At 32.9% G+C, this 27783-nt stretch overlaps 2 protein-coding genes across 2 annotated transcripts in view; both read right to left on the bottom strand.

Annotated features, from left to right (window-relative positions):
- LOC127730623 (uncharacterized oxidoreductase YjmC-like) overlaps nt 1–2838 on the bottom strand; it is a 49913-nt gene extending 47075 nt beyond the window's left edge. The window contains exons 1-3 of the mRNA XM_052239117.1: nt 2792–2838; nt 2489–2672; nt 1628–1738 (exon numbers count right to left, since the gene is read on the bottom strand). Of these exons, the coding sequence (XP_052095077.1) occupies nt 1628–1738; nt 2489–2654 (277 nt within the window). The 5' untranslated portion in view covers nt 2655–2672; nt 2792–2838. The remainder of the gene's footprint in view (nt 1–1627; nt 1739–2488; nt 2673–2791) is intronic.
- Nucleotides 1–27783, bottom strand: part of LOC127730622 (kinesin-like protein KIF3B) — a 274564-nt gene that overhangs the window by 133318 nt on the left and 113463 nt on the right. The window lies entirely within an intron of this gene.

Below are 27783 nucleotides of genomic sequence, written 5' to 3'. Positions count from 1 at the left end.
GTGATGTCCCTGCACACCATACTTTGATTACTTAAAATAATCCCTGCGTATCATCAAAACTAAGCGAAACCCATTGTTATAGAAAGAGAATGATTAGCTAAAACAGATTTGGCTGACATGAAAGTATTAAAGTACGAACGCAACTTTGAATTCTTGTAGCGTAGAAATATTGTTACTTTTTAGGAACTATTTTACAGGATGCCGAGAATATGGAAAGCTATTTCACACAATATCGACCAAATTTTGTTGTTGGAAAAGTCGATACAATGAAACAAGAAAATTTGGCCATATTCAAACAGTTGAAGTTTTAAAGCGTGCAGCACGATGTTGAAAGCTAGCACAAAATATTGTTTTTAAAACATTGAAGAGGAAATGAAATTTCAAAATTCATTGAATTATGTTTTCGACTGCTAAATTCACGTTAAAAAGATATTGTTGTGGTTATATAAAATAAAAACGTTTTAGTAAGTTTGAATCTTATGCAACTTTTGGGTTAATAGACATATCTGAAAACTGGCTGCTAGCGGAGTGGCTGCTAGCGAGTGGCTGCTAGCTTGAGTCTAGCCACCTATGAATGGTGTGACAGAAGAAGGATTTCCAATTCAAACTCTGTCTTTTGTCTCTAGTTTACTGTTTGTTGATGAAGAAAGTATTGTCAATCAAACGTGTATCATATAAGTTCTCTTACTTAATAAAAATGACCAAAGGAGCCAGCAAACTGACAAAACTAATGATATTCGTATTGAATAAACTACAGTAACTATTTATACATTAAAACAGATATGACAAATAAGACAAGACTTTTTATTCTCGTAAGAACTGATAGCATATCTTAGTATGAAATAAAAAGTAGAAAATGGTTTGACCATTTTTTAAATCTATACGTGTGAAAGTTTTAGTTTTAAGTAATGCTAATATTACTTTGCACGACGAAGCGATTTCATTGTCTATCACATTTACAAACACACGAGCTAGATAGCAATACATGAACTATCAACAGACTTTCAAAGACAGGTCGTTATCGGTCTCATTTTGACTAGATGTTTCAGAATTTTTAATATGAAGTGGACAAGAGTTCACATTGACCCTTGTGGTCAGGTGATCTACAAATGATTTAAAACACGTGGTTTGTTTCACTGACCAAAACATAATTTTCGTATTTTTTGCTACGGCGTTGTCAGTTTGTCTTCAAATTGTGAGTTTGAATATCCCTTTGGTAACTTCCACCTCTCTTTTATTTACAAAATGTCTTTCGTTAGTATACAACATTTCTCATTTCATTTCCATTCTAGAAACACTTCATAATTAAAATCTTATTTCCCGACATGCGACTTGAAGTGACTACAAAATGAAGAGGAAAAAAACCGTGTTGAAGCCACACAAAAACATCCATGGTGAACTCCTAAAATACTAGTACACTTGCATCTCTAAAACAGGGCAAAGACATATCACACGGACACAGCAATTCCCAATCTAATTAAAATTAGTTCTCCGCACTTGCTCCTCATTTTCGTTAAGTTGTGTATCCATTTTAGCAATGACAATGTGGACTTTTAACAAAACGACCTTCAAATTAGATAAGATCAGATAACATAGTCAGTATTTAAGAGTCTAATTGAAGTCTTACCAATTAAATTATTTCCCTCCACTAGTGCTGTTCCAGCAGATTCTTTTACAATATCCGGTTCTTTATTTTCTTTAGATGCTGTTCCAGATTTTATTTCATTCATATACATATCTGTAACATTAAAACATGTACGTAGTCATAACCTTCTAGTTATGGAGTTTGAAATGCTTCTTTCATATATTCTGCATTGGAATTCTGTACAAATTTTCGAATGATAAGAAATATAAAAGTATAATTTCATATCCCTTCTTATGTATTGGATTTGCTACTCTCGAATTGTTTTTTTTCTGGATTGTTGTTAAGACTATTATGAGAAAGATTGAAGTGTGGAGAATTATAGAATTATAGAGGAGTAAAAAAAATGTAATTACAAAAGGCATTGTTTACCCCAATCCCCCAAAAAAAATAAAAAATAAAACTAGATTATTAACAAATACACGGACAGAAGCCGTACAGGATCATTCTTATCTACGAATGTCTGTCATACTTCATTGATTTTCTATTTTTATCTATATCAATATTTTAAGTATTTATTTGAACCGCAACGAATTTGGAAGAATATCAAATAGGTTTTTTGTTTAATATTTGAACTCATACATGTCATATTTTTTGGCTAAAAATCATTTCGATCAAATATGCATTTCATTTTGTATCATAGTTGAATTGAGGAAAATTCAGATATTAGCTGTATCTGTGCTTTTCCATGTCAGAGATATGATTGATTTAAATAATAAACATTGTACCCTGCATTTAATGTGGGCGGAAGTTTCATTCGATTATATTTATCTCTGACATAGTTAAAGGTACGCTTCAAGTACATGTATACTTCCAATTATTGATACAAGATAAATGTGTAGCTACCTAATCGATTCAATCCATGACTGTAATGCCCTCTATAGTCTGCAGATACCAGCAAATCGGCTAGGACTGAACACCTGTCTAACTTTAGACCAACAGCCTCCATTGCTCGAACCACAAATGTATGTAGCTCTTGCTTTGGCACCACCTTTTCACTTCCATCCGACATGTTGTAAGTATCTGAAATCTAACACAACATCAGTGTGTAGTTAATGTGTGTATAAGGTAGTGTGCAATTTTAGTTTATCTAAAGTAACCACGCATTTCCTATAGATATAAATATTCATATAGATATTCTAAATTTACCTTTTATTGGATAGCTCTGTAAATACAAGTTAATATCTAGGACGTTGAGCCTACCGAATCGTATCGATAATCATGTGCTATATATATAACATTCAATTTGTTTTAAATGTCAAATTCATGTTCAGCGATTTGACTCAAATTTTTATATTTGATTTATAACATACTAAAGCGTTCATCCAAATTTCAAAAAGTCTAAAATATTCAATAAACAATGAATGGACTCGATAATATGAATCAGCATTTCGTGTGTTTTCTAGTCTAGACGCCATCCTATTAACCATCGAGATGACCGCAGAAGACTGCCGACGGTCATATAAACCGATATTAACATAGATAAAAATATAAATAGATAGGGAGCGCGTGCAATTGGATTTTTCTAGGTCTGTTTGATTTCATGTTATAGTTTAAGTAAAAGAATGAGTTTTTGTGGATCGAATCAGTCAACCAATTGGTTTATCCTTGTTTCACTTTCAATGTTGACATTCTTTTCCTTTTAATAGCTGAACACGCCTAGTTTATGCGTAACCCATCTCTTTCTAAGGGACTAAATTCAAGGTTACATGAATACGGATTCAATTAGGTCGAATTATTCACTTGCAAGTGAATAATTCATCAGCGATGTTTCTTAGCTAATTATGTCAAAATTAAACCAAACTGTCTGCTATTTCACTATTTCGCTTTTATTAATACTTGAAACAAACAGAATCGTAGCTAATGCCGCTTTAAACTAATTAGCATAATTTTCTGTATTTTTTTATGCAGGCGTCACACTGTCTCGAAATTGACACCAGATGGACACACGGTAAAGGAAATGTTCAAATTCGGATGTGATTGTAAAAACATCGGGCCATTCATTTTCTCTGAAATTTTGACTGAAAATTACTTTAATATAGAAATAGTTGTAAAGTAAGGAAAAATTAGGTAATAAATTAAATATCCCACGAGCAGCCGAAAGTTTTATACCATCGGGAGGTCTCATGACTCCTTCGTGACCAAGTTCGAACGCTTCGTACTACTAGTATCAATACGACATCGTAAAGTCATCGTGTTGCCTTCGTGTGTCCTGCGTATATTAACAACGTAAAAAAAAACCACATCTTTGTGTTGCTTTCGTGTATGGTTCGTATGCCATCGTGTGACTTTCTGTAGGCATCGTACTTGCTTCGGATGATGATTGGCTGTTAATGGCTGTTAAACAAGTTCGGGACCATCTTCGTGCGAAATTCGAAATTCCATATTCGTATGGCTATCTGGTGTCAATTTCGGGACAGTGTGACGCCTGCATTAGGGTTCAAAATATTTTTTTTACAAATTTTGAAAATTCGAATCTCTTTATCTTAAAAAAATAAGTAACTACCAAACATTGTTGGTGTCGGATGGACTGGAAAAAACGATGATACATTACAGGAATACACTTCTGGGCGGATTCAGGATTTTTGAAAGGGGGCGTAATTGCCGATCATGGAAGGTATCATTTTGGACGATCTTATACTAAAAATTTATATACATCGTGAAAAACATAATATTTAATTTTTTTTGACGATCAAAAGGGGCCGGGGGCGTACGCCTCTACGCCCTGGATCCGCCACTGATAATAATACCGATATGAAAATGCTACATTGTTGCCCTGTGAAAACTCTTTTAATGTTATTATTTGATCTTTGGAAGTTAAATTTGCGTCCCTATCAACATGTCCTCATTTTCAAGTGACATTTTAAATGTTCGACCTTTCATCCCAGTGGACTCACTTTACCGAGCTTACCAAATTTGAAACGTTATTGTTATTAATAGAAGGAATTGTAAGCTATAGGTTAATGAGACAGCAACACAACGACAAAAAATAACCAAAAGACATCCAGAAGGAACCTCTGCAATAATAGGCATGTTTAAATAACTTAAATATGTATCACAGTTTCCATAATGTGTTTCTTAGCACATCGTAAATTTTACGGTGATGTTATAAACCGGAAATTTAGATACGATCCGGGTAAACTTATCAATCCTTCAAGTAAACTTATTCTAAAAGGTTACCTTTTTATTCATCACTGTAATTAAATCTTTGAATATTGTTTTTATTGGTATTAATATTGATTTTGTTATCAGTAAATTATAACCATACTAAATATTACAAATATGTTCTTTCACGGTGCTACAATCTGTCGATACCTATAGTTTAGCATTGCACAAAGTCATGTTTTTCTCTGATTGTTAATGACGTCTTTACACTAAATCCATTGGATGTTGGATGTGTACAGATTGATATTTTAGTCTTAGATACATGATTTTTTTTTATTAGTTGTTATTGGCTTTGAACTAGCTGTCAGTAACTGCGAGTCTCTCAGATCTGTACTTGAGGTCTTTTTGTTGTGTGGATGTATCAATACCCGTCCACATCCACTCTTTGTTTTTATTAGATGTATTTCTATTTGCATCCATCTGATGAGTTAAGCCTTTTTCAACTGATTTTTATAGTTTGTTCTTATGTTGTGCTGTTACGCCACTGTCCAGGTTTAGGGGGGGGGGGGTTGAGCGCTCACAAACATGTTTAACCCGGCACGCCACATTCTTTATGTGCCTGTCTCAAGTCAGGAGCCTGTCGTTAGGTCATGTCTGTCATATTTGTTTTCGTAAATTGCTTTGTTATAAATTTGGCCGTTAGTTTTCTCAATTGAATTGTTTCATATTTTTCATGTCGGGGCCTTTTATAGCTGTCTATACGGTATGAGTGTTCTCATTGTTAAGGCCGTATGGTTGCCTATAATTGCTTACATCCACTTTATTTGAACTTTGGTGGATAGTTGTCTTATTGGCAATCATACCTCATCTCCTTATTTTTTTATTTTTATCTTCAAAAGCGCATATAGAAGTGATTTGAATGATATTATAACCAACAACAGAAAATACTTATGGAAGATCTTACGAAACTATGGGATACCAGTTAAAATAGTACAACTTATTCAAAAGTTTATACAGAATTCAGATGCACTGTAGGTACTTCAGCAGACACCAGTTTTCTTGTAAAATCAGGAGTAAGACAAGGTTTTGTTATGTCATCCCTTTTCATAATAGCCATCGATTGGGTAATGCAATCAACCATAATCAATAACAACACAGGCATCAGATGGACTCTCTTTAACTATCTAGAAAATCTGGACTATGCAGATGATCTGGCCTTACTGTCACATCTAGAAACACACATGCAAGCCAAAACCACCAAGTTACAAAAGAATGCAAGTATGATTGAACTAAACATCAACATCAAGAAATCAGAGGTTATGCCTCTTAACATCTCAAAGCCTCCTGTAATAGATTTAAATGGGACACATCTGGAATGCACTTCATCATTCACTTACCAGGGCAGCATAGTAACATCTGAAGATGTAGCAGACTAAGAAAAGCAAGAGCTGCATTTTTTAAAGCTACGTAACATCTGAAAGTCTAGCAACGTCAGTAAGAACACCATAGTTAGACTATACGATAGTTGAGTACTATCAGTGCTGCTATATGGGACAGAATGTTAGAGAATGACCGAAAAGGAAACCAACAAGCTTTCCAGTTTTCACAACGGCTGCCTCACAAAGATCTTAAGGATAGTCTGGCCACGTAAGATCACAAACAAATACCTCCACGAAACAACAGGATCTAACAGCATGGAGATTCTACTGAAGCAAAAATGATGGAGATGGATTGGTCATGTTCTACGTAGACCAACTGAGGACATGACCAGAGTTGCCCATAGATGGACACCAGAGGAGAAAAGATAAAAGGACGCCCCGGACAACTTAGCGAAGAACAGTTGAAGCTAGCTAAAATGAAAGACCACGGAATCAGCTGGGCGAGATAGAAAAGACAGCACAGAACAGAGACGAGTGGAAAGCTCTGCGGCTCTTTTCACAAAAAATCTTAAGAGTAAAAATACTCGTAAGTCATACACATTTCAGTATAACTTACGATCAATTTTAATCGTAGGTATAAGCAACAACAATAATATAGTATACAGTGCAATTAATAGAAACACAATTATAATGCAGATATTATTAACTTAAATGATCAATCAGTATTTTTTAGTATTAAACAAACTTTAATTTACTGCATGAGCATATGCATATTACCATGAACATGTATGCTTATCATAATTCTAATTAATAATAGCATTCAAATATGTGAGCAAGATGAGAACACAATCTTTAGCTTATGAGCATAATGCGATACTTAATATTTGAACATATGTGAGCATAAAGCATGTGCGAAACAGCATAAAGTGTTAAATACTTAAATCTTTTTAATAATAAACGTGGTAGAGCTACATGTAATTAAAAATAGTAGAGCTATAAAAAATTGTAGTGCAGATATTCCGCTTAATGAAAACTTATTTTAAACTTTGAAGTAATAACCCAGAATTAAATCAATTCAGACAATGAGCATTGGTTGACAAAAATATTTTCAATAATAAGGTGATTAATGGTGGTTTGGGGGGGGGGGGGGGGGGGGGGGGGGGGGGGGGGGGGCTAGGATGAAAAATTTAGTCCTGCATTTTTTTAGTTGTAATCTCCGTCCTGCCTTTTTATTTTTCACTCTATTCGGTCCTGCCTTTTTTTTATTAGTTTATCCTGACTTTTTAAAAAATAAATTGTCATCCTGCCCTTTTTTTTTACTCAAAACTCCTGTCCTGCATTTTTTCAAATTTCATCCTACAGAACTCTGTTACGGCATTAAAATTATCACAATCTTGACACTGCCAGAAATCTTAATGATTGATGATCTGTATAAAAATGCAAAATCTTGTGTCAAATCGGGAATGGAGAATAATCTGACTCATTCAATATTGAACAAGGAATCCGTCAAGGCGGTACACTTAGCGCCGACCTATACAAAGTCTATGTGAATGATTCTGCTAAACGAAATATGTCATACCGGTTTTGGAGGCCATGTTGGAACATTTTAACTGTAGTGCACCCACATGTGCTGATGATTTAACCATTACTGGTAACTCCCAGTTTAAAGCACAATATTAGTCAACATAGCAAATGACTACAGTAAAAGAGAAGCATACATTTTACAACCTACTAAAAGTGTCGCACTGCCTATTCAAACCAACAGCAATACCCAAAATGATGTGACACTGCGTATGGATGGAAGGAAAATGCCAACAGTTGATAAAACCACCCATATAGGCATACACAGATCAACAAACAACACACAACTTATAACAGCAAAAGAAGATGTCAAGAAAGCTAGAAGAGGTCTATATAATTTAATGGCAAGTGGCCTACATGTGAAAAATTAGCTAGATTCCTCTGCTGCTATATCTATATTTAGAATTTACATTATTCCTACCTTACTTAATGGGCTCGATATAGAAATGAGCAGTAGCAAGTCACTAAACTATTGCAATCTTTTTAGAAGAAGATGATTAAACAAATTATTTCATTACCAATTACAACTGCCGACCCAGCTATATACATTTTATCTGTATTGCTACCTATAAATGCTGAAATTGAAATCAAAATTATTACATTACTTGGAAATATCTTATGTACTGATAAAACAACCGTTGAATTGAAAAAAGCTAACCAGAAATTGAAAATAAAGTCATGCAAAAGTAACAGCTGGTTCACAGATGCAAAGAAAATTCGTTTTGAATACCAATTATAGCTGATCCTGGGATTTTCTTGTATACTGTACTAACTAAGGCAAGATGGAATACATGTATGATCAATGAAAATAAAAACTTACTGGCATAGAAATATCCTAGATGAGAAAGAATAATTCTGTAGTCTACACTACCTTTCTCCAAATACAAATTTGGACATTGTCATCCATTAGTATGTACATCCACATCTGACTCTAAACTTATACACAAATTACCACCGAGGGTAAAAAATGCTACCGGTGGATATATTCCACAATCACAAAGAGCCAAATATAACTCAAATAGAGTGGAACCAATATGATATATATATATAGTTGTGCCAAAAAAGGAGATTAAACATCATCTCATTTCTTGCTCACATGCGATGCACTGGAAGCAGTCAGAAAACCTATGTTAGAGAGAATTATTTTAACACCTGGTAGAATGTTTTCAAAGACTTTATAATCAATAATATGGAATTGCTAAGACTCATATGTGATCCGTATAACTACAGCATGAACCACAACAATCAGAATATGTTGGTCAATATACCATGTATACCCAAAATACTGGAAACTCAATGCAGAAAGATGATTCATATACTCCACACAACCCGTTATCATAGTTATAGACTATAGAATATTGATGGATAACAACAGAAAAGGAGAAAAAACTATGATATTAATAGGATTGGTCGTGACTCAGCATAAGCGGCGTTTTGCATTTGCGCCGATTTGCATTTCATTTGCGCCGATTTTTTATTTCATTTGCGCCGATTTTTTCTTTCATTTGCGCCGATTGTGTACAGGTAGATTACAATTGAATGTTAATTCTTATTTGTTATTTATCATTATAAATCTCTTCTGTTTACAATTATAACATGTATATATCTGTTGTCCCCTGCTCACCACGGGGAGGTGAAATAAGGATTTCTAGCAATAGAAGTCAATTTATGCGAATGAAACGATTCAGGACTGTTATTCGTCCTCTTACAATTTTCAACGGGTGTAGCTGCCAAGAAATAAGGTTATATACATGTTATAATTGACAATTTATAACATATGTACAACTGGCTAACGGAAGAGGTTTTTATATTGATAACTAAAAAATAACATTCACCTGTAATTTACCTGTGCTTTTAATCGGCGCAAGTGAAAGAATCAAATCGGCGCAAATGAAAGATCGAAACTTTTTAAAATCGGCGCAAATGTCATACGTTCAGCATAAGTCAGTCTCAATATCATTATTGGTAATAAGTTAATTTTAGATTTTAAACGACTCTGATACGTTTTTAGAAATTGACAGTTTATGTATAATAATAATTATATTCTGGAGGATAGAACTTATAAGAGTGTGGAAAACATTTAAATAATTTGTATTCGCGTGTGGTGCATGGTGGATATCACACTACATGTTGTGGAGGTGTGCTTTGAATAGCAGTTCTTATTATACAGATTACAGATTACAGATTATGAGTACTGAAAATTTTGGAAGAATAAATGGACATTTTTTTATAAAACATATTTATATTTGTAGGACTCAAATCTATGGCGGGTTCCAAATCTATGGCAGATTCCTAATCTATGGCAAATGTGACGTTACAAACGTCAAACAAATCAAATCTATGGCAGATTTTTGTTTTCTCCAAATCTATGGCAGATCTTGTAATTGCGTAATTTTCCGGGAACAAGAGTACCATATAAAGTCACAATTGAATAACGCCATATTTGAATTTTCGGTTCAGTATTTTTGTGAATTTACTTTTTACATCGTGGCCGCAAACAATGGCGAAACCGATAAATTTGAACACCATTCCAGATGAAGGTATTTCCCTCTACAACAATTTGCGGATTGTTAAAAAGAAGATGTGACCTATTATCAGGAAGAGAGTGCTGTACCGGCCGAATCCCGATATGAATAAGCGCACCGCTATTTTCACTACCGGATATTTTAGGAAAAGAGTTACATGCATAGTAAATATTTTACCGTCTACGGCTGGAAAAATTCATAAGGTGAAAGATAAAATTACTGGATACCAATTTGATTTAAATCGTCATCAAATAAAATATTATGTATACCGGTACACTTACATAATGGAGAAGACTTCATAAGTATGATTTACTTGTGTCTAATCAATTTTGCTTTAATTCAGCAAATAAAATATGTTTAAACTTTAAACTTATATTGTGTGAAAAACTCAAACTGTTCATTTTTTTTATTTAAAAAAACTGCCTTCTTGTTTGTTAAAGGACTCACTTGTTGGTTTAATAATGAATGGGTTAAAAACAGGTACCATGCACAGATTAGAAAATGCTTATTTTACGGGGCACATCATTTCAATTTTAAAGTTTGTATTAAGTATTTGAAGTCTGTATTAAGGTATATGAATTCATCATTTACGAAATTTTTTGGTTGCCATCAGGATTTAGTTGACTATTATGGAATGTTTATTTCACATATGTTTATAGACATTTCCACTTCTTTAAGACAAGTCATTGATCGTATATGTACTGCATTGTTTTCCATTTCCACAAATCTGCCATAGATTTGGAAACAACAAAAATCCGCCATAGACTAGGAAATGACAAAACTAGCCATAGATTAGGATTATAAAAAATCTGCCATAGATTTTGGATGGCATGACGTCATATTTACCATAGATTTGGAATCTGCCATAGATCTGGAACCCACCATAGATTTGAGTCCTACACATTTATTTACACTAGTAGACAAACAACAATTTCATCTGAAATTGTTTACTTGAAAAATATGTTTTATATAATTTCAAATTTATCAATTAGATGGAACATAAAACGTACTAAAGTTTTACAAATCGTAATAATAATTTATGCGAGAGTTTCATGAAAGAAATATATTAAAACAAAGTGTATTAACTTAAAAAAATATGAAAATACTTTACTCGCATGAAAACAGTAATGACTAAACAGTGAAATGGTTTTACGTTCTGTTATCCTCAAAAGTGCATATAAAAGTGCCACTTTTGAGACAAATGTTGACTTGTACAATTTCACATTACTGTATCAGGTCCAATCAATCAAATTTGTTGAGCAATCAAGACATTATGTGGTGAAAAGGGCGTGGCCAGGAACTTTTCAAACTTTCACTAAGGGAGCTACCATTTGATTTTTATGGGGGGGGGGGGGGGGCTAGGATGAAAAAATTGTGTCCTGCATTTTTTTTAGTTGTAATCTCGGTCCTGCCTTTTTATTTTTCACTTTATTCGGTCCTGCCTTTTTTTTTATTAGTTTATCCTGACTTTTTATCCATAATTTGTCATCCTGCCTTTTTTTTTGCCAAGTAGCTCATCCTGCCTTTTTTTTTACTCAAAACTTCTGTCCTGCCTTTTTTTCCAAATTTCATCCTAGCCCCCACTCCCCCCCTCCCCATAAAAATCAAATGGTAGCTCCCTAACCAGAACAACCCAGACATATGTTGTTTACACAACCACTTTTCATTTCTAACCTGGACAGTACATGTAGACTTGATTAAATTTACATGTACTATCATATCAACTTGGATTGGAGCTAAAATCATTTTATATCTTCATCATCATCAGTTAACACTTAGTTCATAAAATATAAGTTCATTGTGTAATATATTGATAAAGATGATACTTTACAAAGAGAAATAATGAAGTTGCAAATTCCAAAATAATTGATAAAAATCTTTTTCTCAAGTACATTGTATGAGATTATTTACAATTGATTTTAAGAATTTTAACTAAATTAAAATCAAAAAATAATTTAGAAAACATAATTTAAGTATGAAAACAGACTTTTAAATTTATCTTGTTATTTTTGCTGAAAACTAAATTTTCACAAAAATGTTTATGGAGGTTCATATTGACTCTATGGCAATTTCTCGTTAAGGTGCAAACATATATTGAATTGAATTACATGCATTTCGATTAAGCAAATGAACAATAACTAAGTCGGTTTATTTTTAAAATTTTAACTGCACAGCCTGAGTGACCAATTTGAACCCATCGACGCGAGGAGTTTGATGTGCAGTAAAGTTAACATTAACCGATATGATTAATAAAGCGACTTCATTAACATACATTAGCGTTAAAACTTTTGGTGTTTTTTTTTAAAACACAAGCATAAACATATTTGCACACGCCTATGCATATAATTCATGACAGATATTAGCGTGAAAGTTATCAAGTATAGATTAATTAATTTTTTCTATTCAAAGAGAAGCTAAGATATACGAGACTGATGTTCTCAATATTTTATCGGCAAAATAAAAAGGGTATTTGCCAATTTTTTTCTTTAGCATGCAAAATTTACAAAAACGGTTTTTATTTTCAATGTATACGGTGACCATTTTTGAGGACATTCTGTAGTCACAAAAGAAAATGAAATTCATTATTCCCAAAACTTATCCGTTCTACTTTTTAATTATTAGAATTTTTACGCAACACCAATGAGGCCCCTCATGGGGGTGTCCAAATAATCACATAATCACAAATTCTTTGCCAATATAATCACATAATCATTAATTATTTTTTTTAACAAGATAATCAAATAATCAAAAATACAGTCCTAGATTATCAAATAATCAAATAATCATGAAATATTTGGTCTGGTAATCAAATAATCACTATAAAAACGGCCAAGTAATCACATAATCAAAAACCCCATGAAGAGGGTCACCAATGAACATTGAACGAAGTCCAGAATTCTATTCACCAGAAAGGTAATTGTACTCTTGATATTTCCCCCATTTTGGGACAATCAGGTACATTTATTTAATCTGTAAATAATACTTGAAATAAACACAGGTATCAAAATTGTAAATGCAGTCAGGTGCCCAGCAAGGCAAGACAAGCTTCAACATATATTGCACAAAACAAGAATGGTTTAACATTCGTTCATCTTCTTTTTTTAAAAATCTCGATCAAGATTTATTTTGTGCCTAGTAAAGGATATGCCTGAATAGACAATTATCTATACAAAATATACCGAATTACGATAACTATGGTGTTCTGACACATCTTGTATGAATTCATATGTGCAAAAGTATGCAGTAGAAAAGTTCCCAGTTTTAGGAAGGAGCATCTCTTTCGTCCCCTACACAGTCTACAGCCTAATTTTCATTCTATTATTTTTAAAACGAAAAATGTTAATTGACGCAACATGCCTTAATTGTAAGGTTATTATAAGACCATATTTACTAAACTTTGCTGTATAAATAAAGTAGTAAATGATATTCTGAGGTTTATATTCTCTAAAATATAGCTCATAAAGGTCAAATTGCGTTTGTCTATGTCATGTATTTCATTTCATTATTTAAATTTTCTTTCGTGAAACATATTTGGAGATTGGAAAATAGGCAAAAATATATTTCCTGATTTATAACCATTTGAAGAATTAAAGTCATATGAATCGAGTTTCTTGATAATATAATGTTACGGAAGTTATTGAGCCAATCCATATATATAAATACTGTTTAGATTCCTAACATCACTGAAGAGACATTAATTGTCGAAATCCGGATATGGTGTACGAATTTTTGCACCTCATATTTGCGGTATACCATCTTTTCCGCAAGTTTATTGTTTTCTGTTTGGTATTAAATTAATAATTTGGATCCATTTTGTTACATCTTGTGATACGTTTATTTGGCAATCGCAATAGCAGTCAGCAGGGTTTAAGAACATCAGTTGTTCGACCTGTTAGTCAAATGCGTTTTGTTAAAATATACTTTTTCACTTTTTGGTCTTTTGGAAAATGTTGTTTGTGCTGTATTTAGACCCCTCTACCAAGAAATTTGTTTTGCATGCACACGTATAAAAATTGCGGTTTTTATCCAACGCAATCATAGGTTTGAACGTTGTTTTCAATTTAGACTTGTTTGTAAATATATATATAATAAGTACGTCTGAACCAGTGACAACTCTACGACAGATTTTATCCATCGGATCACCAGTGAAGGTGATACAAGGCTGAAAACACATTCTGTATACATAATTCGTCTAAATAACAGCCCAACAATGTTAGATCTGTAAATTTGCGGAAGCAAATTTTGTGTTCTTCCCTGGCCGGGATTCGAACTCATGCTACTGAGATATCGTGGCACCAAATCGCCTTGCACTATGCCCGACGCGCTAGACCACTCAACCACCTAGGCTCGACAAAAATCAAGCTTTCGGTGACCGGGTGTTACCTTTCCTTGTCAGTTTTTAACTAGCGTCGTACCACAGTACATGATATATAAGGCATGAAGATGGAATATTACAGATGTCACAGATCAGCTGAATTATCTATCGTAGAGGATCTTACAAATAAATGTAGGATGCATTCACAGAAATAATTATATAAGTACGTCTGAACCAGTGACAACTCTACGACAGATTTTATCCATCGGATATATATATATATAAATATATACCGAGTTTCTTGAAATTATAATGTTACGGAAATTATTGAACCCATCCATGTATTTATAGTAAACTAAGTCCTCTATGCATGATTTATAGCTCACTTGGCCCTTCGGGCTTTTCTCATGTCTTGACGTCCGTCGTCCGTCGTCGTTAACTTTTACAAAAATCCTCTCCTTTGAAACTACTGGGCCAAATTTAACCAAACTTGGCCACAATCATCATTGGGGTATCTAGTTTTAAAAATGTGTCCGATAACCCCGCCTACCAACCAAGATTGCCGAAATGGCTAACAATAGAACATAGGGGTAAAATGCAAGTTTTGTCTTTTATTTTGAAAACCGTTATAAATAGAGAAAATCTGACAGGATTATAAATGTTCAGAATGTTAAGCTCTACCAATTGTCTATATACGCCAAAACTGTCAGACAACTTCCTATAGGAGTTGTTGCCCTTAAATGACAAATTTTACCATTTTTTTTCATTTTTGCCTATTATCTTGAAAATGATAGACAGAGAGAAACTTTAAATAGCAAAAATGATCAGCAAGACAAGTTCTACAAATAAGTCGAATGGTCGAAATCGTCAGTCGACTCCTTATTAGAGTTATTGCCCTTTGATGACGATTTTTACCATATTTTTTTTGCGTTTTTGCCTTATATCTTAATTATAATAGATAGAAATTAACTTCAATAAGCAAAAATGATCAGCAAGACAAGATCTATACAATTAAGACAATTTGGAGGAAATCGTCGGACGACTCCTTATTGGAGTTATTGCCCTTTAATGACGAGTTTTGCCTTTTTAGCTCACCGGGGCCCGAAGGGCCTCATGTGAGCTTATGCCATCACTTGGCGTCCGTCGTCGTCTGCCGTCGTAAACTATTTCAAAAATCTTCTCCTCTGAAACTACTGGGCCAAATACCTTCAAACTTTAACTGAATGTTCCTTAGGGTATCTTGTTTATAAATTGTATCCGAAGTTTTGATCCATCAACAAACATGGCCGCCATGGCTAAAAATAGAACATAGGGGTCTAATGCAGTTTTTGGCTTATATCTCAAAAAACTAAAGCTTTTAGAGCAAATCTGACATGGGCTAAAATGTTATGATAGATAGAGATAAACTGTAAACAGCAAAATTGTTCAGCAAAGTAAGAACTTTAAATAAGTCAACATGACAAAAATTGTCCCTTTAAGGACAATTTTACACAATTAATTTATGTTTTCTAACTTTAAAAAATCTTCTCAAATGAATCTAGTATACATTTTGTATTTTATTTCCTTGTGCGTCAAGAAACCAAGCCACTATGGCTAAAATGGAACATATGGGTAAAATGCATTTATTTGCTTTTGAAGAAAATATGATAGATACAAAAAACATTTAAAAGGCATTTTAAGCCACTCATTAATATATATTGAAAAGTTTTCTAACTTTAAAAAATCTTCTCAAATGAATCTAGTATAAATTTTGTATTTTATTTCCTTGTGCGTCAAGAAACATAGCCACTATGGCTAAAATGGAACATATGGTTAAATGCATTGATTTGCTTTTGAAGAAAATATGACAGATACAAAGAACATTTAAATGGCATTTTAAGCCACTCATTAATATATATTGAAAAGCAAAAATGATTATTGATGAAAGATTTAAGCAAAAAATAACAGGTGAGCGATTCAGGCTCTTAAGAGCCTCTTGTTTTTGCGTTTGCCTTATATGATAAAAATTATGATAGATAAATAGCCACTATAATTCACAAAAATGATCAGCAAAGCAACTACTAACAAGTAAATTTTTTCCGATATAGTTAGTAGACTGTCACTTTTTATAGGAGTGATTATCCTCTTTTTTTTGGAGAAAAAACTAAAGAAGACAGAAGAAACTAAACAGACTAAATGATCAGTAATAAAAGATCAACAAAACAGAGATTTTTGTCATGAATTCTATTCTCGCCTACAATGTTGGAGAGTGTCCTTTGTTTAATATGCACATAGATCAAGGTGAGCGACACAGGCTCTTTCGAGCCTCTAGTTTACATTTATTACGATTCCATAACATATAATCGACACAAAACATTTCATGCGGTGAAACCTGTGCTTTCTAATTAACTTTCGTGTTTTATTGACGAAATTTACCGAACTTAACCTTTGTATTTTTCAACACAGAATCATGGAGCACGTAAAATATAAGATAGATGATAGACATGCATTAGAGCGATTTTAATTCTTACATATATTTTCCATTAGTTTCTTTTTGTTTATAAAATTTTGTTATAACTGTTGTTTAAATATTTATTGTATTCAAATTTATCTTGATAAATCAATAAACAATATCTAACTGCCACGTTTATTTACCTTTTCTTTCATTTTGGTTTTTCCCTCGCACTTGCGCTGTGAGGTTGCCGAAGTACTAATGAGAGGTCTCGTGGTTAAGGTCACTGCATACGGAAAAGCTATAATGATGATGATCGGTGGCTGCTTCACGTCCAGCGGCAAATTAATATGCATATTCAGGACTAGAACATGTTAATGTAATATGAATATTAACCCTGCTTGTACTAAACTGACAGGCTGAACCCAATTTTTAACTTGCTAGATCACAAAGTAACAGTCCGCAAGAAGACATGTCACCTTACCCGGACACATTACTCTGACTCCGAGCCGACCAGTCTTATCTCTTACTCCTTAATGCCGCGTGCTTAGCGGAGAAGCAGCAAATACCAATCTTAAAGTCTTTGGTTTGACCCTGCCGGAGTTCGAACCCACAACTTCCCCGACCCGCACTCGAGACGAACACGCTACCACGAGACCATCGAGGCGGTCGGAAAAGCTATAGGCGAATTAGAGTACGGGAATATCACAATTCAATAGCAGTTCATTTCTGAAGATTTTGATAAGATAAAGTATTTTCTTTGAAAAGAAAGTTCATGTACAAGTGTTTTATAGTAAAACTTAGTCATTCAAGTAAATAAAACATATTCAATTTTTTTTTAAATTTTGAAGTATCATTTGACTTTAAGAAATGCATGTGATGATATAATGTTAATAGATTTTCCGGAACAAGTTCAATGAATAATACATTTCCCTTTGTGTATATACTGTTACTTGTTCATTAGTCTACTAAATGACCCATCTGAAATAGTACAGAATCAAGATTGGACGATGATATTGTTTAAATATATACATTCTCAATGCAATATTGAAATTGAGACGATTTACCAACTTAAAGCTTCCGCTTAATTTGACTGAGTCCATATGTATAATTTAGGTTAATTGTAGTGTAAAAGTCTATTATACTTGTAATGTTGATTTGTTTACAAATTGATTTAGTAAAACATTTATAAAGCTAAATAGTTTGAATACGTTAAAACGTTAGACATAAGTTATTTGTCAGTCAGTAACTGACATACAGAATAATTGTTGTAATTGTTGACGATGTTCTTAATATCATTTTTGATTTATTCAAAATTTATTATAAATTGTGGAACTGCCCTAGTTTTGTTATGCATAATGATGACTAGAAATTGTACCAAAAAAAGACGAATTTTAAATATCATAATAAAAGATACATGTATAGTATGTGTATTTTTACAAAAAAAATTGGGCCAGAAATATCAGTGAAATAATGATTATCTCAAGCACTTCTCTTACATAATTATAGTTCTTGGAAATTCTGTTACATAACAAATATTCCCCTATGTTTCCCTATAATCTGAGATGACTATAACAATATCAGCTATAATTAATTAACTAAACATTTTCAAATATTGAAATTTTGTCTTGAATAAACTCATCATAGATACCAGGATTAAAATTTGGTATGAGTATTGTCCTCGGTATTGTCACAACTATAAATATATAAACTAGTTGTATTTAAAAGATAACGTAAATGATTTATAGTACCATTCCTCAAAATGAAGTAAAAATTTATTATGACTTAAAAAACATCAAATATTTACTGTGTATTAAGATTGATTTACATTTAAGCACTGGGCTTGCATGACAGTCACGAGATCATACCAGGGCCGATATGGAAAAGGGCATGTTGAATCTATAATCAACATACCTTAGTTTAGATACGGGAAGATTCAGAGCTGACATTGGTATTGACCCTTCTCAATTGTTGAAGACCTTAATTTGACCTATTTTAAAATATCTTTTGTAGATTTTTTTTGGTGTTGTTGAGTTCCTATCGCAAAAGCGTATAATACCATGCATTTCCTTTTCGCATAAACACGCGTTATAGGATTGGTTATAGCTATTCTGGCCCAGAACATAAGAAATATATTAAGATGCAGGCTCATTGAAGCCTTTAGTCTCCAGTATTTTTTATTTCCATCACACCATTTGTGTAAGAAATCATAAAAATTCAAAATATGTGAATTGTCTTATACTAAAAATAATGAAACATATTTTTCCTTAAAATTATGTTCATATTCTGAATTATACCAGGGTCGAATTAAAAACCATTTCACAAAACATGTTTGTTTTCTAGGTCAGTGATATATTCCAGGTAATCAATCGTATTTGCCTTTACGTAATAAACATGAAAGGAAATAATCTAGACACTAAGATGCAAACATTTTAACTAGCATGACATACGGTTATTTGTAAGATGAAATCATTAAACAATAGCTACAAATACAGTTAAGATAATGGAGATGAAAATTATTCCTACTCATCGTTAGATACATCAATATTATACCGTAAAGAACAAACGCAAGAAGGTCTTCTCGAAAAAAGTACATACGCGATGATTTCATACATCGTCATTAATATACAACAGACATTTTGCGACCAACACTTCATAAACCATTCAATCATCTCTGTATACTTTTACATTAACAGTTTATACAAAAAAGGTCTTTTCAAACATGAAAATTGTTCTCAATATTGTTGCTCAATCGTTTTCAAATGTTTTTTCAAAGACATAATGAAAAAGCATGTTGCAAAGGTTTTTGATTTCACTTTCATAAATACTGATCAATTACCTACATTTCAGTAAGTTATTGCATCCCCTATATCCTAGTGAACTTGAGATTAATGATACTACCGAAACAAAATATCTGCTTCATATCTTAATCATTTCTTCGATATTGAAGCAGATGACTTCAAAAAGAGAGACGAAAGATACCAAAGGGACAATTAAACTCGTAAGTCAAACTAGAATTTATCAAAATTGTGATGCTATGAACTTTCTATTTGAAACTTCCAATTTCTCTGTAGTACGTTAACAGTACGTTAACTTACCATGTGTAACATCGTATCGCGCATATATATCTCAATTAATACGTTAAGCTCGTGTATGTTCACACTATACGGACTTCGTTAACAGGGATGTGCTCCTGAAATAAAAATTGAGAGTTATGAAGAAAAACGACTGCAATCGACACTATTACATAAATGTTTTACGGTCACCATTGCGAAATGGTTGACTGTTTCAATGTGTTAATGTTTCAACTCACTAGCGACATGTTATCGCAGTCTTAGATCTTTAGATGCCAGAATTGTCGTCTAATAAACTCATCATAGATACCAGGATTAACATTTTGTACGCCAGACGAACGTTTCGTCTACAAAAAACTCATCATTGACACTCGAGTAAAAAAAAGTTAAAACGGCCAAATAAAGTACGAAGTTGAAGAGCATTCAGGATCCTAAATTCCGAAAGGTTATGCCAAATACTGCTTAGAATCGATTCCTGGGGTAGAAAATCCTTAGTTTTTCGAAAAATTCAAGTTTTTTCAACAATTAATTTGTAATCATGACCATATCAATGATAATACCTAACAAGACAGAAGTGCTGACTACTGGGCTGGTGATAACCTCGGGGAGGAAGCATACACCGGCAATGGCATCGATCCTGTGGTTGTAAAAAAACTCATCATATATACCATGATTACAATTTTGTAAGTCAGACGTGCGTTTCGTCTACAAAAGTCTCATCAGTGTCGCTCGAATCAAAAAATTATAAAAAGGGTCGAATGAAGTACGAAGTTGAAGAGCATTCAGGACTCAAGATTTTGAAAGGTTTTATCAAATACAGCTACGGTAATCTATTCCTAGGGTAGAAAATTTTTAGTATTTCGAAAAATTCAAATTTGTTTAAACAGTTAATTTATAATTATGACCATATCAATGATAATTCATGTCAACACAGAAGTTCTGACAACTGGGCTGGTGATACCATCGTGGAGTAAGCATCCACCAGCAAAGTCATCGACTTATCCGATTCTGTCCTATTCCCGATTGTGACATTTTAACTGAGTGTCGGGTGATGCATGTAAAGCAGGATACGCCATTTACCTGACAGGTGCCAATAGTGCAGCAGGATATGCTTACCCTTCCGGAGCACTTAAGATCACCACCAGTTTTTGGTTTGGTTCGTGTCGCTCAGTCTTAAGTGTTTTATGTATTGTTTTGTGGACTTGTTTTGTAATGCTTCTCTCGTGTTTTGCCATTGCGTTGTCAGTTGATCTCCGACTTATAATTGATGAGTTTTGCATGTCCTTGGTATCTGCCGCCTCTTTGTTACCTTGTCTCGCTCCTCCTGGAATTTAAGCCTTTCCTCAGTTTTTGATTGTACCTTTGTTTTTATCTCCTTAATGTCTTGATGAAATTTGAACATCGGTATATTAATTGCTATTGCCTCTTATTCATCAAACTGTCTTTTATCTTGTTAACGTTTATCTTGAGTTTTTGACTATTAATAGAAGGGTGCTCATTATTATTTTTATCACCTTTATCAGTTTAAATATTGACAGAGACCTCCCATCTGATCCTTATTCAATATATTTGTCTAGTCTTTTTATGATTATGTATTTCAAACCTTAGAAGACAAATTGTCCTTCTACAAATAGCTGACTATTGTTCAGCACTAATAGACTATAAACAGCCCATTACATTCTTATAACTCGGCTCTTTATCACTAGTTAAAAGGTATTACGTCGGCCATTTGAAAAAAAAAGAACGCTGCAGAAAATAAACCGTGTTACTGAAAAAAACAAATAATGATCCTTCAAATTGACAGCAAACCGGGTTTTCTGTATTTTGAACTTAACAGGGAAAATTAATACGAAAAATATTGATGGATTCTAATGTATGGAACGTTCTGTGCATATTTCCTAACATATCAAGGACCATAACTCCCGAACGGTACAAGTGAAAATCGTCAAAATCAAACTCGACCTCCATTTCGTCATCCGTAAAACCATATTAAAGTTTAAAAAGAATTAGTTGAACGATTCATAAGTTATTGCACGGAAACTGTTGGCAGCCTCCAGTCCGCTTTTCTTCCCCATTTATAAGAACAACAATTTTCTTTAGGAAAACCGGTTAAAAAAGTTATAAAATAGTTGATAATAAATATTCATAAATTGATAAATGAAAAGGATGACATGATCTATACACTGTAGAACAACAAATGACAGTTGTCAGAAACATGTTTAAATTCTTATTATTTGACCTAAAATGGCCATATTACACATAGTTTTGGGAAAAATTAAAGTTCAAATATCGCGATGCTTCAATTTACGACTAATGTTTTACAAGCAGGCCGAAACAAACAGTGCTAAATCGAAATAAAGTATCGACTCGTATTTTAATGGATCTTACTTGCATTATTGCGATACGATATTGTTTACCTTTTCAAATCGAATACTCAACAACAAATTGCCTTCACAATGCAACTATTTAGGTTTTTTCAAACTTGAAAAGTATAACGAGTCACTGATCTTGGAAAATATAACGTACAGTAGAATTTTTTTTAAAATGTTTTTTAAATGAAATAATACGGGGATTTCAGATAGGTGAAACACTTTTGACCAAAGACAGATATATTTTTCAAACAGAAAGTCACTGAAAGGGAAGGAATTTTACTGCAAACACGAACGCTATGAAAACTAATAATTAGATAACTGCTGTACTTTTATAGGACCACAGAAATATTTGTAGTTTCGTAATTGTTTATAAACACATATCAATTTATCTCAGTTAAGTAAATGAACTATTATGATACATCCATTGACGTTTTGCTTTATTGGCAAGCGTTCGTCGCTTTGATCAGAAAATGAATTGACGATGTAATGATACAAAGCAATTTAAGGGTAATGCAACATGCAACTAATACAATCTATTATTGTCCTTTTAGTATTCCCCTATGCATTATATCAATTTATATTTTCTTTTCATTTATGAGTAATTTCAAACCCGAATGACGAACTATAAGTGTCAGACCACCAATTCAAAATCCGTATCTATTCAACCAAATTTTGCAAATTTCACAGCTTTCTAAATATTGTACCTTAAGTTTAACTTCATAGAAACCAGGTATACTCTGAATTGTGCATTTATCATCTTTCTATATGCCAATTTTCAACCTATGTTTAAAGTCTTGTAAGGAAATACTAACGTTCGGAAGACAAGTGCTGCTAAAAATAACCCCTGGTTTTCTTGAAATCTTTAATAAGTATACTATGGAGCGCATTAATCCTAAATTTTTAATGCAAACTCATTGACAAGTAAATTTTGGCTCAAAATGGTCTACATATATTTCTCTCTCAGCAAACGTTTCATTTCTGCAAATTTATTGGTTAGTTTAAGTAAACAATGAGATCAAAAGGACTATTTTTCTCAGGGAAGAGCCACTGTTACATTCGTTCTAAATTGGAGTGGGTGAATTGGTGGTCTGACACCAAAAACGATTTGTAGCAATGTTTTCCTAAATTACAAAAAAGCAGGATAACAAACTCCATTAGAATGTATTCGTTTATAAAACTTCGAGTCTACTTTTATGTAACAAGTTTCATAACTTCAAATGTGCACTTAACGGCTTGGACAACATCATGCCAAAATAAACTATGAATACTTATTCAATACTCAAAGCTGCAATTTAAAAATAAATTTAAGAGATAACTGTATTGTATTTTAAGCTCCAACGGCATCAATTTGTGATTCGATGGTCGCAAATTAAGTTTACTGGTGACGCGTTAGCCAATTGATGCCGTCGGAGCTTGAAATACAATATTGTTATCTCCATTCTAATGAAACTGACTGAAAACAACGCCAAATCATACATTTAAAATATGTCGTACGTCGTCTCCGCTTGCATGTACGTTTTCATAGCATAAAAATTGGTGACGTTATCCAATCAAAATGAACGTTACAAACAATGTTGCATTCGAATAAGCATTTATCAAGAAAAACGCAAAGGAGGGACATTCAAAACAAAAATCTTATTTAAAGTAAAGCTGTTTATTATTTTTCAGATATACAATTATGTTGCTGGTTGTCCTTTAACATTTTATCAAAATGTCTTCGGCTTAGTTGTACGCGATCTGACTAGCACTAGTCTCATTTTCCATCTTAATTTTCCCCGGTTGCTTTTATATTTTTAATCCATTTACATGAGGCATTGGTATACTATGACTTTGTTAAGCTTTCCTGAATACCTAAATAGAGACCGATTTTAAGTGCAGTTCATGTTGCCCAATACTTAATATTCTGCTTTATATTATTTGAACTATTGATTGTCTTTGCGTTTTTTTACTTTTGATCATTGTGTTTTCCTCCTTCGTTATTTATTCTGTATAGCGAGAATGAAGTCTTCTGTATTTTCGTCTTCAATAATTTGCACTCTTCTTTTCTCTAAGACTTTTTGTCTTTTTAAGAAATTGTATATCTGTACCAATAAAACAGGTTTTTCCACTTTAAAATTTGAACATGTGTGTACAGTTAATTGAACGAGGCAGAAATTCAGGTAAATATAAACTTTTATTGCTTTTCAACATCTTTATGTTTCTGCTAGAAAACGGTTTTGTATAATAATTATATGAAATCATCTTAGCGCTTAACATTTTCAAAATTTGTTTAAAAACAAACAAAAAAGGAAGAATGTAAGGCTATTGAGATAATTCATTATCTACAAATAACTAAGAAAACCAGAGAGAATTTGACATTTCCAAATTGTAGGAATGCTAGTTTTTTCAGCATAAATTTCACGAGCCCAGGTTAAATCTGATCTTCTTTTTTAAATAAAAGCAAACAGAATTTCAGCAACTGCAAATGGAGTGATACCAGGTGCACATATGTTTGAAATGTTCCAACATGCAAGGGCCCTATGATATACGATAAAATTCGTGATAAAAGAAAGTAAGCGAACAGTCTTTATCTGGACTTAGACATATTGGGTTGATACGTATATCGGTGCAGATTCCATACAATGGTATTGTTATCTTCTGTTTTGTGCACGATTTCAAAACGGCACCAAATGAAAGTGTGTTAGCAAAGTACTGACACAACTGTTAATGTCAGATTGACATTATTGTGCATATAATATATACAGAATGTAACAATACGTAGAGAAACCGGGACCTTGTAACGATCACGATGGAAACCAAAGAACAATTGAAATCGTAATTTCAGTCGTTCTTTTTCATAACCGTGTAATAATGAGAAGAAGTTCTAGCATATCTAGTCTAAGATCTTCGCCGTTTGAACTATGGTGAATAGTTGTCTCATTGGCAATCATATCACATCTCCTTATTTTTACAAGTAAATCTGCCAATTTGAATTAAATTTTACGAAAAAAATTCATGAAACCTGTCGGGAGTGTTTTTTCTAAATCTATGTTTGCCTTCTTGAGGGATATTATACTAATAACAGCTGTGGCTACCTTAGTACCTTCCTGTTGTAGCGAGGATATTTTGATCCATCTTTCAAAATTATGTGCCGTCTTCTATTTCCTTGTTCAAGTTTGAGGTCACCATGTTGTTAGGCTATGTTAGCTAAACTGTGCAGGTTTTTACTTTTACGACAGATTAGATAGACAAAGTGAGTGGTTTGTTCGTACGTAAAACTGATTTATTCCTATCACATGTTGTGCCATAGTTGCCGTATGTTGTACTGTCCAATATTTGTGGTACGTCCTGTTATCCTTTTTATGTTTTACTCTGCAAGAATTGGAATTATCAAAAGAGAAACCGAAATCATCGAGTTTGTCACAGATTCTTGTTTTCAGTTCCCTATCCATATTAATTTGAAGAATTGTTTTATATATGAAATAGACCTTCTTGTCTGTATGGTATCCTTAATTGCAAGTTCATAGGGACATATGCAGTCAAAAAAGTTGCTTGAGACAGGATAATTGAGTGACAGGAGTCCATCAAAAAGTGAATGAGTTAAAGGATTTTGCTATTGTTATTTCCCCTCAATCTTTCAAACGTTCTCCTATTCGTATTAAAGTTTATATCAATTGTGCTTCATCAGAGTAGATGAACAAGTAGGATAACATCGACACTTTTCACAAAAAATCTTACGATTAAAATTTATCGTAAGTTATACTGAAATGTGTATAACTTACGAGTATTGTTACTCTTAAAATTTTTTGTGAAAAGAGTCGCAGGTATGCACAACTTATACTTATTTGAAAACCGACTGTCTGTTGGAATTTCAATCCATCAAACTCCATCAGTATGCTTTCGATTATTTTCTCGACCTAAGATAAGAAACAAATATATGCATTTACCACCCTTATAGGTAATAATATTACAAGAGACCGAATTATAATTTATGATCAATGTAAGACCTATGTTTAGCCCTAGTGTGTTCGAAACCTAGAAAGTTGAAATTCAAAAGTCTCAAAACCTAAGAAGCAAAAAACTCAAAATACCACAAAACAAATGCAAAAACCAGCTTAGGAATACATGTGCATCATTAGGGTTACTTTACAATTGAATATTTTTTCTTCAATTTTGTCAACTGAGAATTTTTCATGCATCAATATCGAAGTAACACCATTCCATTACAAAAACACTGACTACATGGGTAGTGATATCCCCTGGAATTTGCACAATCAGTGACACCGACCCAATGAAAGTAATACAGCAGACCAGTACCAAAGCACTGACTACAGGGCTAGTGATTACCCGAAGACTACAATTAGTAACCTCGACTTAGTCATAGTAATACAAATCATGATACGAACACACCATATGCGTATTCAGGACATTTTTGTTCTCGCCAGTGTTGCTTAAAACCAAAAATTCGGAATCAAAACGTTTCAAACGATGACAGGCAAAAATCCCCAAAAGGATCACGAAAAGGACAACAAATCCAGGTCAGGAATACCTATACATCTGAGGATAACTTTAGAAATTAACATTTTTTTTCAAAAACTTTGTTGATTAAAATTTCTCAAGTACTATAGGTAAAACGTTATCATATCCCAAGTTATCGGATTCAGTGTGATGCATTGTGTGAGAATTTCGAAAATTTATCCCTCGTAACCAAAAAAAATAAATAAAAAAAGGCCAAAACAAGTTGATAAAAACCTAAAATACTACAAAATACGACGTCAAAGCCAGAAAGATTTACCTCTGCACCCTTAGAAGAGTACCTTTGATTTTAAAACTTTCTCAAGTATCAATAACTAAAGTAACATGTTAATGAGAAGATGCAGTCAGTCTCTCAATCTAGAACGAGGAATAATGATGAAGAGTATATAAGTGTTGTCAAAGTTTTACTATTCTTGAAAGTTTTTGAGATTGAAATAATTGAAGAAAATTTTTCATATCTATAGACGAAAGACCCATTTTCGTGTACCCATCTAACACATCTCTATTTCATATATCAATCAAAGAGATAGGTAGTTCTGCTTTTCTATGTTGTATTATATCCTATTATGATATATTCGACAACGTAAACGCCTGAACTATCCATAATTTATAAAGGAATCAAGAACACGCCATTTTTAGCTACTGAATAAAATATACAATATTACATTTGAGCATTTATTAACAGGATAACAATATTTATCGATAAAAAGTACATCAAAATATCTATAACGTATTTTTTAAGAAAACTAATCATTTACTTCATTGAGTAAAATTAAGCTAAACAAAATTTAATCATTTTGAAACTACTATCTGATAAATAATTCTTTTTAGGATTTTTAGCTGC

The sequence above is a fragment of the Mytilus californianus genome, unplaced genomic scaffold, assembly GCF_021869535.1.
Source record: "Mytilus californianus isolate M0D057914Y unplaced genomic scaffold, xbMytCali1.0.p SCAF_2, whole genome shotgun sequence".
NCBI classification, from domain to species: Eukaryota; Metazoa; Mollusca; class Bivalvia; order Mytilida; family Mytilidae; genus Mytilus; species Mytilus californianus.
Note: the sequence above shows the minus strand (reverse complement) of the source record. Positions and strands in the feature narration are given on the sequence as shown.